The 15,761-nt window shown below is 37.1% G+C and overlaps 1 protein-coding gene across 9 annotated transcripts in view; it reads right to left on the reverse strand.

Moving 5' to 3' along the window:
* FHIT (fragile histidine triad diadenosine triphosphatase) overlaps positions 1-15,761 on the reverse strand; it is a 553,468-nt gene that overhangs the window by 401,690 nt on the left and 136,017 nt on the right. For 8 of the 9 annotated variants that reach the window (XM_069027656.1, XM_069027655.1, XM_069027657.1 and 5 more), the window contains one exon: positions 2,607-2,728. In XM_069027656.1, the coding sequence (XP_068883757.1) occupies positions 2,607-2,706 (100 nt within the window). In that variant the 5' untranslated portion in view covers positions 2,707-2,728. Of the gene's footprint in view, positions 1-2,606; positions 2,729-14,935; positions 14,990-15,761 lie in introns of those variants that run through there. The other variant, XM_069027658.1, reaches the window with a different exon arrangement.

Below are 15,761 nucleotides of genomic sequence, written 5' to 3' on the forward strand. Positions count from 1 at the left end.
ATCTGCAGCTCTCTGTTTTGTTGTGCCAGAAGAGGCCAATGTTTCCTACTGTCACAGACATGTGCATGTTGTAACTCGCACACTAAAGATTCCAGTTTAATGTCAGATATTCCTTACTCAACAATAAGAACCCAGCACCTTCCAGTCCAACAATCTGCAGTAATTGCTTAAAGGGATCCCAATGCAAACAGGTTCCTGAGTCCATGAACTCTGTGCACCCATTGGGCAGAAGTCTAATGCTGGGAAAAATGAGGCAGCTCTGTCTAGAAACAGCAGAACTCTTTCTGTACCATAAATACTATATTCTTACTCTACCTATTTTTGTTTCTATTAGCACAATTTGCCTTTCAAATGTCAAGCTAAATTCACAGGACTGGCAGCTTGAAATAAACAAAACAAAACTTTGCAATCTGTTAACTGAACAAGCCTGCTTTGGTTTTGCTCAAGTCACACTGAATGCCACAAGGCCATTGTGACTGACTTTTTTCCAGAGTATAGTTTTATTTTAAAACTATTACTGCAAATTCATAATTCCAACCTTATGCTCTGTTTCAAGATGGAATTTCAACCATACTAGTTAATTAAAGCCACCACCTGGAGTGAGATGGCTTTCAAACTGATTTCCTTTGTCTCTCTAATTCACATACATTAATATTTTATTTTCTACTGAAAAAAAAGTCACACGTGTGCCAAAGACAAGGCAGATAAAATTATTACAATAAAACAAAGAAAATACACTTGTTACTGCCAGGTCTCAGAATGAATGCTGAATTATACAGACGCTTTAAAGGCTTAAAACTGCAAATTGCTCCATTTTACATACTGTATTCTAGCCTTTACATCAAGATCTCTCCTAATTTCTTCTTATTGTAATGGGAAAGGAAAAGGGTTGGGTTTTTATTACCTGAACATTTATTCAATGGAGAAACAAAGACTACATTATATATTACAACACAAGCTATTAAAACAATGTGACACTATAAAATAAGCTGCAATACTCATTATGGTATAACAAAACTAAACCCTGAGCAAATAAATGTATCTGCCAAAAGTCAGCAATAACTACACAACAAGAGTTTAGAATCTTTAATTATTTAAGAAGGAAAGAAGCTTGTAATAATCAAGTTTTATAGGCTCCTTAACTTGTCATTACTAGGTGCTCACAAAACTTTAAAACAAGAATGCTATCTGAAATACTCTATTTTTAACAGATGCAATTGTTCACTTAACTGATTAGTTCAAAACAATAGTCAAATATTGTTTTTAAAACCTGCACACACAGAACAGATAACAGTTTATTTACTCTCTGATCCAGACAATGCATACAGCAGCTGCTCAGGCACTCACAGGCGCTGCATCACACAGTGACCAATGTGACACTGTCTTTATATAGCTTTGAAAATGGTTTCTGTTATAAATAATCTGTAAATCACCTTGGATTTACATCAGGTATTTCAGAAACTTGAAGATCAGAAAAATTGTTAATTTTATTCATTAAAAGGTATCAGTGAGACAATAGCATTTTTTAAGTTTCTATGAAGTCTACGCATCTTTGCCATGATGTGACTTCTGATACACACAAACACCATTTAAAACAGAGAGAAGTTCAATATTGAACAATTATAATCTACAGAAGTGATGGGAGGAAAGGAAGGTTCCATATTTCAGAAGAAATACATTTATGGGTTTAAAAAATAGATACAAAAGTTTACTTGATTTCAAATTATGAAAGAAAAAATATAAAACAACAAAACTAACAAGAAAACTCTCAATAAACTCCAGACAACTACTTTTTTTTCCCCCAACATAGTCAGTCAATTGCCTAACTGAGCTCCTACTAAAATTTTACCATGAACCTCTATGAAAAAAGTGATCAGTCTTGATTATTTCTGAAAGATAGCACTTTCAGCCACTGAAATCAGCACAAGTTACAAAGCAGCAGAATTTTGACTGCAATAACACACTATACTACAAAATACATTAAAAAGGTATATTGAGCATCTTGCATAATCAAGTTACAATGCAATTTCTAACTGGAGAATTTTACTTACAACATGTGGCTTCATATTTTCATCATGAAACGTGTGCACTATACAGATGGTTTATTTAATCCCTTCCGAACTAAATTAATCAAAGCAATCTGTCCCACAAAAAAAACCCCCAAAAGTCTTCAAAGTCTTCATACAGGATTCTACTGGCATTTGACAAATGGTGCACATTTAGCCAGGAAAAGTTGAAAATCCCCCATAAAGAAGTTACCACATCTAAAAATAAGTGACATTATTAAAAGCGAAGCAGGATGTGTTATTTAGCATAATAAGGAATTTAAACAGTACCACCTCTGATAGACTTTAAAATGCTTATAGTAGTACCTGGTTGTTTATACATCTTCTGTGGTGAAAAGGTCAATAGAAATTCACCTCGAAGGTCACAGTTGCTAAGCAACTGTTTTCAGCAGTTCTGCAACACTGATCAAGCATCTTCTGATCAAGCATCACTGCCTGGTTTCAGAATAAACCCGTGTCGCATCCTACCTGGCCTTCCAAGCGCCCCGAGCTTTTCCCAGGAGCTTTTCCCAGGAGCACAGGTACCCATGGAAAGGATACGGCCTGGCACCACTGGCCTGCGGTTCACCAGAGCAAAGGACAGCTCTGTCGTCAGGAACACCACGGAGGGCTTGATGAGGTGCTGCCCAAATCTCAGCATGATGAATGCTGACCTTCAGGGTCTGAAAGAGACAGTAGTTAAGATAATTAAGGAACTGACTCTGCCTTTCCAAACAACAGGAATAAAACGATCAAGTTGCCTAGCCAGCTTCTAACAGAAAGTGCCTTCTGGGCTTATCAAGGCATTGGGTGTCTTGAAATGGTTATTATGTCTTTCCTAAAATGATCACTTCTTTGAAGGAGTGGTGAAAAAGGCTTATTTCCAAAGCAAAAATTTTACATTTAATTTTTTTAACCCCTTCTCTCATCATCTTGGCAGGGCTACAAAATTCTAGAGAATGTAATTTCTCCCTCCCATTTTCATTTGTCCTGCATTGTAAACATTTGGGTCATATGTTCTCCGAAAAGCACAAATAGGATTTCACATTCTTTCTGCCACAATGCAAATCTGTGCACACAGGACTTAGGAAATAAACCACATTTTCTTAATCTCTCCATTAAATACCTCAACTGAAGAAATACTGGCAAATTGATGAAAGTTTATTTAGCCATTTTCCATCCACACTTTCTAGCTCGAACAACTGGGATATGAGGATGATCGGTGCTACATTTTCTCTTAGAGGAAGTCAAAGACTTCCACTTCCATTCACTAAAATTTTCTCTCTTCATGATGAGAATGAAGATCCCTTTTAAATAGCTACAGCACAATTCTAAATGTGTCTATTTTAGGTCTTTAAGCCCTAGAGTATTTAAAGTATTTAATTCAATTTGAAATATCCAAGGTACTGCAGGGTAAAATATGAGGAAATTACAAATTTCATGTGACAATACTTCAGACACATTGGAAGCATTATACTCACATTACCCAGCTTGAACCAAGTGACTAATCAGGAAATTCAGTTTTGTATGTTGCCCGAGATGGGGAAATCTACCGCTACAGTCATGGAAGATCTTTTGTAACAGTTCTTTTCTTGCAAGCTTACTCTGTTCAGTAAGACCTAAACTTGGTTCTTAATCTAAGAGATTTATTCTAGTTTAACATCCCACTTTTACCTGCTCCCATTAAAAAAAAGTACACAGAACGACCCCCTCTAAGTGCACACACTTTGAAAATGTCTTTGAGAAATACTTGTTCTTCTAAAGGAACTTCTGGCTTTGTAGAGATCTAATTCCACAGAACTTAATTAAATGAAGGGTAGCAGATGCATCTAGCCAGGGTTTACACCAGAAAAACATGTATAAATCTTAGTATAAGATACAGTAACAAATCAGATTACTACATTTCATGTAATAAGCATTTTCTAAGCAGGCACCATGTCTTGTTTTATTTTTGAAGATCACAGATGAAAGAAAATGCTTGAGCAGACCACGGAAGAGTAGAGATTTTAACTACGCCTGTTTCAAAGATTTGAAAAGGTTCTACTTTTCTTTCCACATAACGTCAACAGAAGATTAAGCGTCTGAGATGTGTCCCTCAGCATATACTAAACTTGAAACTCAACAATATACAAAAATCAAGTCCCTTTAGCTACTAGAAGAATTGCTTAGCAGAAAAAACACCTACTACCGTGTTCTGATGCTTGAAAAAAAAAAAACTCTTAGGAACTTCAATCGATGTTTCTCATTTCTCTTAAGCAGTCCATCAGCAAACCCCTGGAGGGGGGTTTCATTCTGATTAAAACATGCAAGAATGTTTTTACACCATTCAGTAAAGAGACATGGTTCCCTTTGCAATGAAGGAAATGTTTCTGATAAAGGAGAGAAACATATTCTATAGCCAGGACTAACCTCCAGTGATGAAACTTTAAGCTGGTGTCTCCAGAAGCTGGAAAATCAAATGTAGTACCTGCCCTTGCACCTGGCAATGCTATGGACAGAAATCAAAGAAATACTGATAATTTCTTGTTCTGTCTTCCAGAAAACTGATTAATAAATGTACTGTCGACAGGCAAGGGACAGACTTAAGCACAGAAATAAGGCTTCAAAATCACAGTTGCTGAATGTAAAATCTGATGATTTGAAATTTGACTTAAGAAGGGAGAGAACCTGAGATTTGATAATCAACTGGAGAAGTCCTCTGGCTGATTGCTTCCATAAGCAAAAAGCAGCAAAGAATAGCAAAATAAGATTGGTGACATTAGGTTGCCTATACTGTGTATTCATCATGCACCTACCACATGCATTTTTACTTACTTCACTACCTGTCTTGTTAAAAAAGGCCTAGAAAAATCAGTAAAGTAAAAGCACTAATCTCATACCTCTTCATGCAATAGCTTGAAGAATCACATTATAGCCTCAGTGGGCTGATCCAGAATTATTAGAACATTATAAAATCTCATACATAGAATTAAAGCATGTATTAAAACCCTTTCTATTTGTTTACTATGCAAAAATGTATCTGAATAATGTATTTCTAACTCTTGATTCAAACTAAATAGACGTGTTTCGAACTAATGTGTCAGTTGTACTGGTTGTGCTGTAATTTTGCAGTAATATTGCAGACTTCCCAGTGCTACTCTCTCCAATTCTGCAAAGGGATTATGGGAGACTTTTTCTCAAACAATTATTCATGATCTATTATATATTACTTCTGCAGCCATCTGCCCCAGTGATCCTCTGTGCTCTTCTGCAAAGTACCTTGTGTTGGTCTATGCTCAGACCAACACAAATGCTGAAAAATGCATTAGGGAAATAAGTAATGGGTACAAGTGAAATATCCACAACAGTGCAGCAACACACTACAGCAAGGCTGGACTATTCCAGAGTGCAGCCAGGCAGGAAACTGCTACTGGCAGAGTTTTTAGCCATCTGAACTCTACCTGCTTATTGTTTGGATGGTTTGTAAACCATCAGGAATCAACAGAGCACAGGTGTGTGCACACAGGTCATGAGATGCAAACATTGTGTGCACAAGGCTTCCCAATTCCCAGACTGGAATGACCACGCTAAGTTTGTTCCTCCAGAGATTTCCATTTTTCACATAAAGAGGAGGTCCGTGCCAGATAAACTAGAAACTATACATAATTGGTTAAAGATGTTTCCTCTTTAATGATGGTAGCCTTTTTAATGCCCAGTAATAAGGAGGACAATTACACAGTAATGTTAGAAAATGAAAGAAATCAATTTCTGATTAAATTTCAGCCCAGTTTAACACAGTTTCTATTCTGACTATTCAGATGAAAAGTGTATTTACTCTTCTTCATATTGCAGATATACATTACATTGCCTATTTCATCTGCCTCATTTTCCTAATTGAATTCCCTTCAAGCTGTGTTACTGCAGTTGTAGGTGGGAATACAGTATTAAAGGCTAACAGCAAATAGACTAATTTTACAGCCACAATGGACCTAGATCTGTATAATAGGAAAAGGGGGAAAAAAAAATACACTGGCAATCTACATTATACCTTGAAAAATAAGAATGCTAAAATTAAGAAAAATCTTGAGATACACTGAAATATTTTCAAATATTTTTATAGATTTGTAACATTTCAGTAGGCACATGGCATTTCCCCTGTCTATATAAATACTACTCATATATTAAATGTATTTTTGAGAGGAAATCTAAACACATCTCAGTTTTCAAGATTTATTCAGTTTTGGGTTAGGGGCTTTGGTTTGTGCTTCAGTTTTTAAACAGCATAAGATGTAGAATCATTTGTGTCAAATGCACGGCCAGAATTCTGAACAGAAGATAAGCTCTCTTCTGAATGGAAGATAAGTTCTCTTCTGAACAGAAGATAAGTTCACCTAAAAACAGGTCCATAGAACATCAAGATGGGTGTCTGCTTGTTACATGTCATCTCTAGAATCAGAGACCTGGCAAACTGTTGGAAGTTTGCTGATCACAAGGAGTGATGGCAGCAGATCTTTAAGGTTCTCTTCCTACTGCCACAGACCTCCCTATTGGATGCTTAATGGAGATGGTGTTGGTACTCCAAAATGACTCTTTTTTTATTATACAATTTTTCCTCCTTGGAACAAGGTGTTGAGATCAGCACCTGCTGGGAACCAAGCTCAAGGCTTTTGCTGAGAATCCCTTGAGCACTGTTCTAGGAAAGCTGCACATCTGGTTGTAATGGGAGAAGATGAGGTAATGCAAAATGGGCTGCTAACTTCAAATGTGTGTATTAAAGGAAACTACAATTACAATACCATTATCTCTCTGTGCTAATAGGAAGGACTGTTTTAGAACCAATCCCAGGAGTATTCTTCAATTTTAAAGTTTATTTTACCATATTAACATCACCTGTTCATGAATGTTGAGAGTCCTGATTCCAATACTCAATTTCACTGTAAAAACACTGCAAATTCATGTGGCAAAATAAAAACTTCTTCCTTTTAAAATTTTTTTCTTCCAAAAATACTATTTTTTTTTCATTCACCAAGATAAGAAAACTTGTGTTACACAAGTTACTACACACTGTAGTTAAGGAAACAAAGTACCTGTATCCTTAAATTCATATTTGGCATTGTTCCCTCTCAAAGATTTGGTTATGGGAAAAGTGAATTCTGCACCATATTCAAGAAGTGATGTACAATGAACACCTGCCCTGCAGGCTACCTTCCCTCTTTTCATGCTTTGGAATTTTTTACTTATTCCCTCCTTTCATTACCACTTTGTAAGGATGAAATCCACACAAGTCAGAATATTACTTATTTAACTCAAGCACCTAGCAATGAAAATCCTTGTTGCTAGAAACCAGGATTTGACATTTTAGTCAAGGAATACCTAAAAACACTAATAAAAATAAGTGATTTTATTCTAAATTCACTTAATTTTTCTACTAGCCCCATGTCCCTAGAACAGCTTTATCTGTCAGCACCCTTCACTCCCACCCTTGCACAAGATTTAACTACATATTTTGTGTTCTTACAGTTCCAGAAAATGGCCTCTAATTAAAAGCACCTCTCCCTCTCAGTGAGCCAAAACATCACATGCTATGCTATTTTTGTTCTGAAAAAGCCAAGAAGTATTACAAAACTAGAAAAGGTGCTCCTGGTATCTTTGACAGCCATAGCCTAGATTCTCTCCATGGGGTTGGTATTTAATGCTCTACACAAGGTTGAAGGGAAAAGCTTGTGTGGATTATTTTCCATTTTCACCACCCACAGAAGCTACTGAACAGCAAGCCCATTAAATGTGATGCATTTAACCAGTCCTGTGGTGTTGACAAGGACCAATTCGTCCCATCATAGACAGATTATGATGGACTCGAATTCACTACACTTGGCTTCCCCTGCTTAATCTAGCAGGAAAGAAAACATCAAAATTATAACTGTTTAAATATATAGCCATCTTCTTAGCATGGTCAATCAAGCTAAATTATCTACACTTAAAATGAAAATAGACTGTGGCCTGTTGCATAGCACCTAAGCACCTTCATGTGTGTGATGCCACAGCCATGCATCTGCAATCCCACAGCCTTTGCCTTGCAGCTCCGTTCCCTTTCACCTGAGCTGCAGCAGCATTTCCCAGCCCCTCTAGGTCAGGATTTTCCATTCTGCTCTCACAGTCTCGCCCCTGGAACTCCCAGTGTTGCTGTTATCGTGGGTTTTCCTAGGGCATGACTGTGACCACTATGAGCACTGCACCTCCCCCTGCCTGGCTGTGGCTTTTGGGTTGCACCTGTGGGCCCAAGAAGGAGACTACACAAAGCTCCCTGAGCGAGCAGTACCACCCCTGACCACAGTAACCAGGTATCATTGACAGCGTCATGAGCACTGACCTGAGGGAGCTCTGAGGTCCTGATGAAAACCAGACAGTTCCCAGTTGTACTGGGTCTGACTGGGATGGGCTTTTGTTCACAGGAGCAGTATGGTCCTGTGGTTTGGCTTTGCAACCAAACCAGCGCTGACCAATATTTTGACTATTGCTGAACAAGACTCTCTTTTTCTCCGTTCTGCCCATCACCAGTGAGCTGATGTACATCTTCATCTTTGGCTCCTGACAGGAAAGCTGCATTGCCCCCAAACCTGTCTCAACATACTTCATGCAACCAGTCCAGCTGTCCCATCAACATATCTAAAGCAGAATATGCACAAAATTCAATCAAAGCACTGTAGCCTATTTAAAAGCTACGGGTCAAATACAATACTAGCATTGTCATTTTTTTGTGTACTAGCATACACATTTTCTTTTCAAAGTTATCTATCTTCTGCCATCACACATCTTGCCTACTGCACCTGGTCAGGAAATGTGTGGACACACGCAGGCAACACATACATAAGTCTGTCCTCAGTTTCCTCTTTCCCAATTTTCTTGTTCATCATCAAAACAGATTTTTAAAAGGCCTCTCCCCTGCTCCCAAAACCCTCACAACCACCCCAAAAAGCAACTCAAACTTCAGACACCCAGAACTTTGTTGACCAAGGATGATGCAGACCCCTAAAAGCAAGTGAGCAACCCTGTAGCAACATTGTATAGCAATTGCAACTTTGACAAGTTAATCAACAAATGCAGAATCAAGCTAGACATCAAAGGCGATATAACATCCATAAAACATGGAGAGGGCATAAATATTTTTAAATGATGTAGACGTAGTTGTCAAATTCATTTCTATAGCAAGTGTTTTGGAATACAAATTAGACCAACTTGGTTTTTTCTTATAATTCAGGTAAAGAGTGCAAAGTTATAAACAATAAATGAAAAGGTTTGTAGAGGCAAAAGAGTTGTATAATACATTAAACTTGCAGAAAAATGAGATTTTAGAAGAGTCATGAACGTGCTAAACAGGCTCAATATTCTTCAAGTGTCCACTGTGTGCCTCAGAAGATGTACACCATTTAACCATGCTGAGAAAGTCATTCTGGCAGTGGCAGCCCTGTTTGTCTCTGTGCTGAGGTAACAGCCCAACCTCAAACAGGAGGATTTGTTTCCAAACATCACTTTTTTGTTGTTGTTGTTTTGACATCCTAGCTAGACTTGCAACTTTACTTTTTTAAAAAACCTTTTACGATGATGAACATGAAATAAAATTGCTGTTTTGCATTATCCTGCAGTAGGTTTATGTCCATTTTATGTCAGAATGCATGAACTCAACACAACATTACAGAAGTTATCTTTCAAACAGAATCCCAGTCCCAAGACTTGATCTAGAACTTCTCACAATCTTCTCTGCTCAAAAACTGTGCCCATTTTTCCTCATATTAGCAGAGGTTATCTAAGATTATACCTCCTTCTATCACCATCCAACAAAAAGGCAGGAATCCAAAGACAAGTCTGATAATTAAGAACAACTCAAAATCCATGTACTATATCCTTGATTTTAAGGAGGATGTTTTGTGAAATAAGATAAAATCAACAGGTCACTCCCAACAACTTCTACCGAAAGAACAAAATACATGCAAAAACACATATATGCAGTAAAATAAATTCTGTTCACAGATCCTTCTTTAGTGTTAATCTCCAGGGGGAGGGGGGCAGGGGGAGGGAGAAAAAAAAGAAAAACAAAACAAAGAAACACACATTATATTTTCACTTTTTTAACAACTTGCATGCATCACAGCTATTATCCTGATGCATGGAGAACTCAGGGGTTTGATTTTGCCTCTGCAAGTCATTCTGATGAACAAGACCTTTAGTGTTGTAATAACTGCTGTGAGTAATGGAACAACCAATGGCTTTTATTAAGCAGGAACACTGAATAATATATTACCAACACTAAGATCAAGGCAAAATACATTTCTATCACGGAAAAATATTAATATCAATCATGCCATTTTTTAAAGCAGAGAGGTGAAAGGGAGAAAATGAAAAAAATTAAGAAAATGCTTTACAGTATGCATTAAATGGCAGAAATTATACTGTGAAATTCCTTTTTCCTAGTGTGGCTACCTAGGGCTACATTACATGGTAGAGGAGCAATAAAAAATTGTTACATCTCTTGAGATACATAAGTGTAAGGAAAACTCTACCCCAGCAAAAGGAGGGATGTGGGAGGAAGGTCGCTATAGAGACCAGCACACTGCACATTGAAACACTTGAGCTTAAGCTCATTCCTTTTGAAGCCACAGACTAAGAGAGGTAACATGATGGGAAAACTAGGTATGTTCTTTTGCTGTACCCTTCAGTGGAAAAAAAAAGGTGGCTTTAAAAATGGGGAGTGAAGAAAAAGCTCTTGTGTTTTAGCTTTTATTATTATTACTTATATAGCAATACATAAAATCACTTTATAGGCTTTAGAAATACACACCAAGACTAAGCTTTCTCCTGAAGTGGATTCCTATTTCCTCAGAGTGAACACCATTTGGACATCTATAGTATTGGACAGCAGAGATGGAGCAAAGAGAGCTGCAGAAGTTGCAGGAAGTTAAGTGAACAGATTCAAGGAGTAAAAAAGTGCATTGGGAAAAGAGAAGAATTACTCTTCCCAAACCGTTATGGTGGTATAAACCAAAGCACAATCAGAGAGAGAGAGAGAGAGCGCACAGGGTGTGCTATGGCAAAAGGATGGTCCACACAACTCATGGCCAGCACAAGTCCAGACAAAAAGAAGTGTGGTGTGAGCCAGAGATGTTGGATGATGAGTTTTCAGATACAGTCCAGAATTTTATAATTTCTTCACTGAGAAACCAACCACAATCACTTCCAAAACCCCTCCTGAATCAGTAAGCACTTTTAAAGATTTATATCCTGTATTTTGTTTTTTTTTTTGTCCTTTTGCCCAGAATTTCATACTGAATGCAAATTTATTATTATTAGAACATGGCTATTTAGTAATCCTATGAATTTGAATTTATTATATTTAGAGCAATTCCTGTGATACCTGAGTATCTCCACAAGCATTTCAGCTTGCTGAATTAATGAATGTAACACAAACATTCAGAGGAAAATGCAGACACCATACTTAGTCTAACAATTCCTTGGGCATATAGAGGAAAATAGACATTTAATGAAATTTATTGTCAGATTTACACTTATATATAGCTAATAATACTAGATAGTAGGTTCCTTACATTTATGTACAGTGCATTTATGTTTATTTCCAGATGTTGAAATCTTTAAGACAAATCCCATTAGCTCTCATTTTATCATTTTATATATGTGCTTGCTCTCCAAAATAAAACCACTTAAACCAGGTTGTTCCACGAACACTGGAATTAATGAATTCTCATTTCAAAGGATTTATGTCCACATCCTTTCCCCACCTCCTTTTGTCCCCCACAGAACAAGAGCCCTCTGCCATGGCCCTGAGCATATCCCAGGCAGGTGGTTCCAGCAGGGCTGTGGTTCACAGGGACATCCGTGTGGAGAGCTGCCAGCCCAGAGGTGCACACTGGCTGCTGCCAAGCACCTGGGGAGCAGCTGGCAGGAAAAAGATGCCCCCACCAGACAAAGCAGGTCAAGGCCACTGACCAAAAATGGGCTGTTACAACTGTAGAGTCTAATTACAGAACTACCACAGTACACATACATATCTAATTACATATTTTCAAAAAGTGAAAGGGCTGCTCTAATACTGAAATTTGATAGATATTTTTGAAAAAGCTTATACAATTATCACTGGAAAAATGCAACCTGGTGTGACTTGTTCTTACTATTTCTGGTTCATTTAAACTGGTTGAATTGTGAACTGCATGCAAAGAACGCTTTTCTAGGTTTAACTTTCCCTCTGTGCACGTTTTCCCTCTGATTTTCCCCAAATGCTCTCTCTGTACTCGACCATATGTTTGGAAAATGGCAAATACTATTACTGCTTTCCTGTCACTTCCCTATCTTTCTCAAAGACACCTGCAGCAGAAATCAGAGCTTTCCACATTTTTGTACAGAGCACTATGAGGTCCTTGCTCAACAAGGTAATGTTGAATGATAGCTGGGTTGCAAATCAACTGAAAGAATAAGAAAATTTTGGAAAAGGAAACAAACACTCACTGTCAAACCAGCATTAAAGCATGACAGAAACCTACTTACAGATTTTTGGTTAGATTAATTCTGAACACTAAGACTTAACTAAATTTAGGCAAATGCAGGCAGGCTTATGTGATTTTTTTTGGGAGAAGTTTCATATTTGGTAGTAGAAAATACAGTTATATTAAAATACAGCTATTTATGGAATATGACTCCTTTTCATAAGATATTTTCTGCTGAGAGAAAGGGTCTTGCAATTCCTGTTATCTAATACATACAGGCATTAGATTTAGTCCAGTAGAATACTAAGCCTGAGAAGTTTGGGGTTACATTTTCACCTCAAGTTGCTCTTGAGGAATTTTTTCCCACTGTAGACAGGTGCTCTTAACAAATTAACCACTAAAATCTATCAAACAGTTTTTTGGTTTCACTAGGTTACTTTCAGAATGAGGCCTTAAGACAACTCCACCATCTCCTTTGATTGATTTGCACAAGTAAGAGAAGTCAAAGATAATCTTGTCAATATTCTTAAAGTCAAATTTCAAAATTACTGATGTAATAAAGTATTTTCTCCACTGTAATACTAGCAGCAGAAATACAGAGAAATCAAAACCAAAGGGGAAGATATTGTGATAAAGAGCCTAAACCCACATTTTCAATATGCTGGCCTGCATCTTCCTTGGTAAAAAAATAAGGACTGCTTAGAAAATTATATAAACAGAGGAAAATTTTTAAGTGCTCACTATTGTTACAAGTGTATTATTTTAATTTTCTTATGCATGTACTAATTACACATTTAACTGTACCTGCACATCATTCTCCATGTTGCTTTTTACTTAATGATTGCCAAATATCCTGAAAAATATGCGTTTTCCTCTATCTGTAACTACCGCAAAATCCCTCATATTTTTCCTTTTAGAAAACAATCTATATGATTATTTTTTAACCTAGAACTGCATGAGTGACATAATCAAGCCATAAACCTAGCAAATAACTCTGTATGTTTTTTCTGTATTTCTGGCTTTCTATGCTGCATCACTTCAGGCATCAACAAAAAATGTTTTAGTGTTCCTGCTTTTAACTTTTCAAGATTAAAAACCATTTTTGGTCACATGGTGGATTAGAATAACAGAAAGTATTATGTTCTCATTTTCCTGTAAACTTGCTAACAGTTTAAACAAGAATTGGGTGCCAGATGACAGTTCTGCAACTAATTGGGGAACAAATTTTTGTATATCTACTGGAAGGTCTTTGGAGCTCCTTGCCAGCCAGGTTTTCTAATAAGATACTCATGAGTAATTAGAAAGCTATAGACATGATTAAATCTTAATCTGCAATCTGCAAGATGAATGTTTAGGCCGAGGTATGGCAAACTGGCAGAGAACTCAACCAGGGACCCCTCTGTAACTTCAAGAATTTGGCTGGCACTTGTCAAAGCTGAAGTTCTGATGTAGTTACGAATTCCTCCAACTCCTCTGGACAGATAACTCATAAATTGGGCTGCTGGCTCAGTGCCACAGCCCTGCACCCATAGCCCTGACTGCCCCAGTACTAGCATATTATACAGAAAGTGGGCATAAATGGTTTATTTCCAATGAAAACTTAGGACTACCATTGCACTTCTTAAATAATGGATGTAATTTATTATTTAAAAGGTCATTTGCACAATACAGATGTACTACCCAAGCTACCCAGTAGGAAATCGCACTTAGTCAAGCAAAGTTCTCACTAACTTTCATTTTTTCCTCAATAGCAAGCAGTTGTTCTGTTAGTAATGCCACAGCAATACCATAAAGCTCTGGGAATAGCTGGCTCTCAGCAGTCTGGAAATGGTTACAAGTGTAAACAAAACAGACTTTGAAACTACTGAAAAATTCATTTTCTTGTGTTGTTGTAAGAGACGTTTTGGCTTCCCTGAGTGCACTTCATAGCCAAGAGAAAACTGTCCAACTTTATATACACAGGGTAGCCTTCCAGTTCCACAAAAGATATGAACTTGGCACAATACGAGGAATGTAGTCTAATAAGAAGTTAAATGCAGGTTAATATTAAAAAGGTGTTTAAAGAAAGGGGTTCTCTAACTATCGACATAATTCCAACGTACCAGCCACTGTTCTGGTACTTTTCTTGATGAATGCAAGAAATATTTCACTTCTCTAATCATTGTCAGCTAAAGATATCAAAGATCTTTGGGAAAATATATGGAAATATGTATCTAACAGATAAGAAAACAAAGCAGATATAGACTTTGAGGAGCACAAATTGCCACAAAATAATACAATAAAATCTTTTTTCCTTGGTCAAATTACTTCAACCAGAATTCTCAAAAATTAACTGAAAGACTCACAAATCACTATGTTTAGCCTTGGTGCAAATCCATGCTGCTACTTTTAAAGGACTATGAAGAACTAAGGGCTTACCTTGAATTCTCTATGCTGCTCCATAAGCAGTCAGCAGGCCCAAAACAAAAACTAGCATAAAATAAACTTCTGGAGGAGAATATACAAGGAAAATCATGTAAATGTACTCAGTATACAAAATGTGGACACAACACATAAAAATCACCAATTAAAGTTTTCCTGAATAGAGGAACAGTATTTTGCTAGACTTGCTCACAAATCTTCTGGTATTTAGAATGTCTTCACAGAGGAAAAAAATCTGAATATACTATGAAAATAAATGAAAGTACATTTGGAAAGATCCTGTTCATGTTTAACACAGAGAAGACTGTACCATCTTTGAGGCAATATGGTTTCTCAATTAATATTCATTACCCAAATTAATTGGACCACGAATTCCAATATTCTCAATTAATCTTTCTCCGTTGCAAAAATCAAATTACCAAATTGACAAGGATGAGAATTCAGATGGCTTGTGTAATGCCAATTTATGTACAAGCATTAAAGAACAGTCTTTAATAGTAAAGTCATATTAGAGTTTTCAGCAAGCCCCAGTACCTCATTTCTGCAGGTGATTCACTGAAGTTCTGCCTATTTCAGGGAAAGCTCCAGTTTCCTATGTGATACTGCCCAAGGTATCAAATACAAAGTTTTCCTCGGCAATCAACAGTGCCATGTATATGTTCCGTTTGCAGCCCTGAGCTGCTGGGGAAATTATCCAGCCACAAGAAAAACATACCTAATGCTGAAGAAGCAAGTGGTGTTTTCCAAACACAGAACATCTTGTATGATCTGAAGGGTGCTAAAATCCAATCGCCTGTCTTAAAAATGTACATCCAAATTTGGT

Source organism: Aphelocoma coerulescens, chromosome 12, assembly GCF_041296385.1.
Source record: "Aphelocoma coerulescens isolate FSJ_1873_10779 chromosome 12, UR_Acoe_1.0, whole genome shotgun sequence".
In the NCBI taxonomy this organism is placed as follows: Eukaryota; Metazoa; Chordata; class Aves; order Passeriformes; family Corvidae; genus Aphelocoma; species Aphelocoma coerulescens.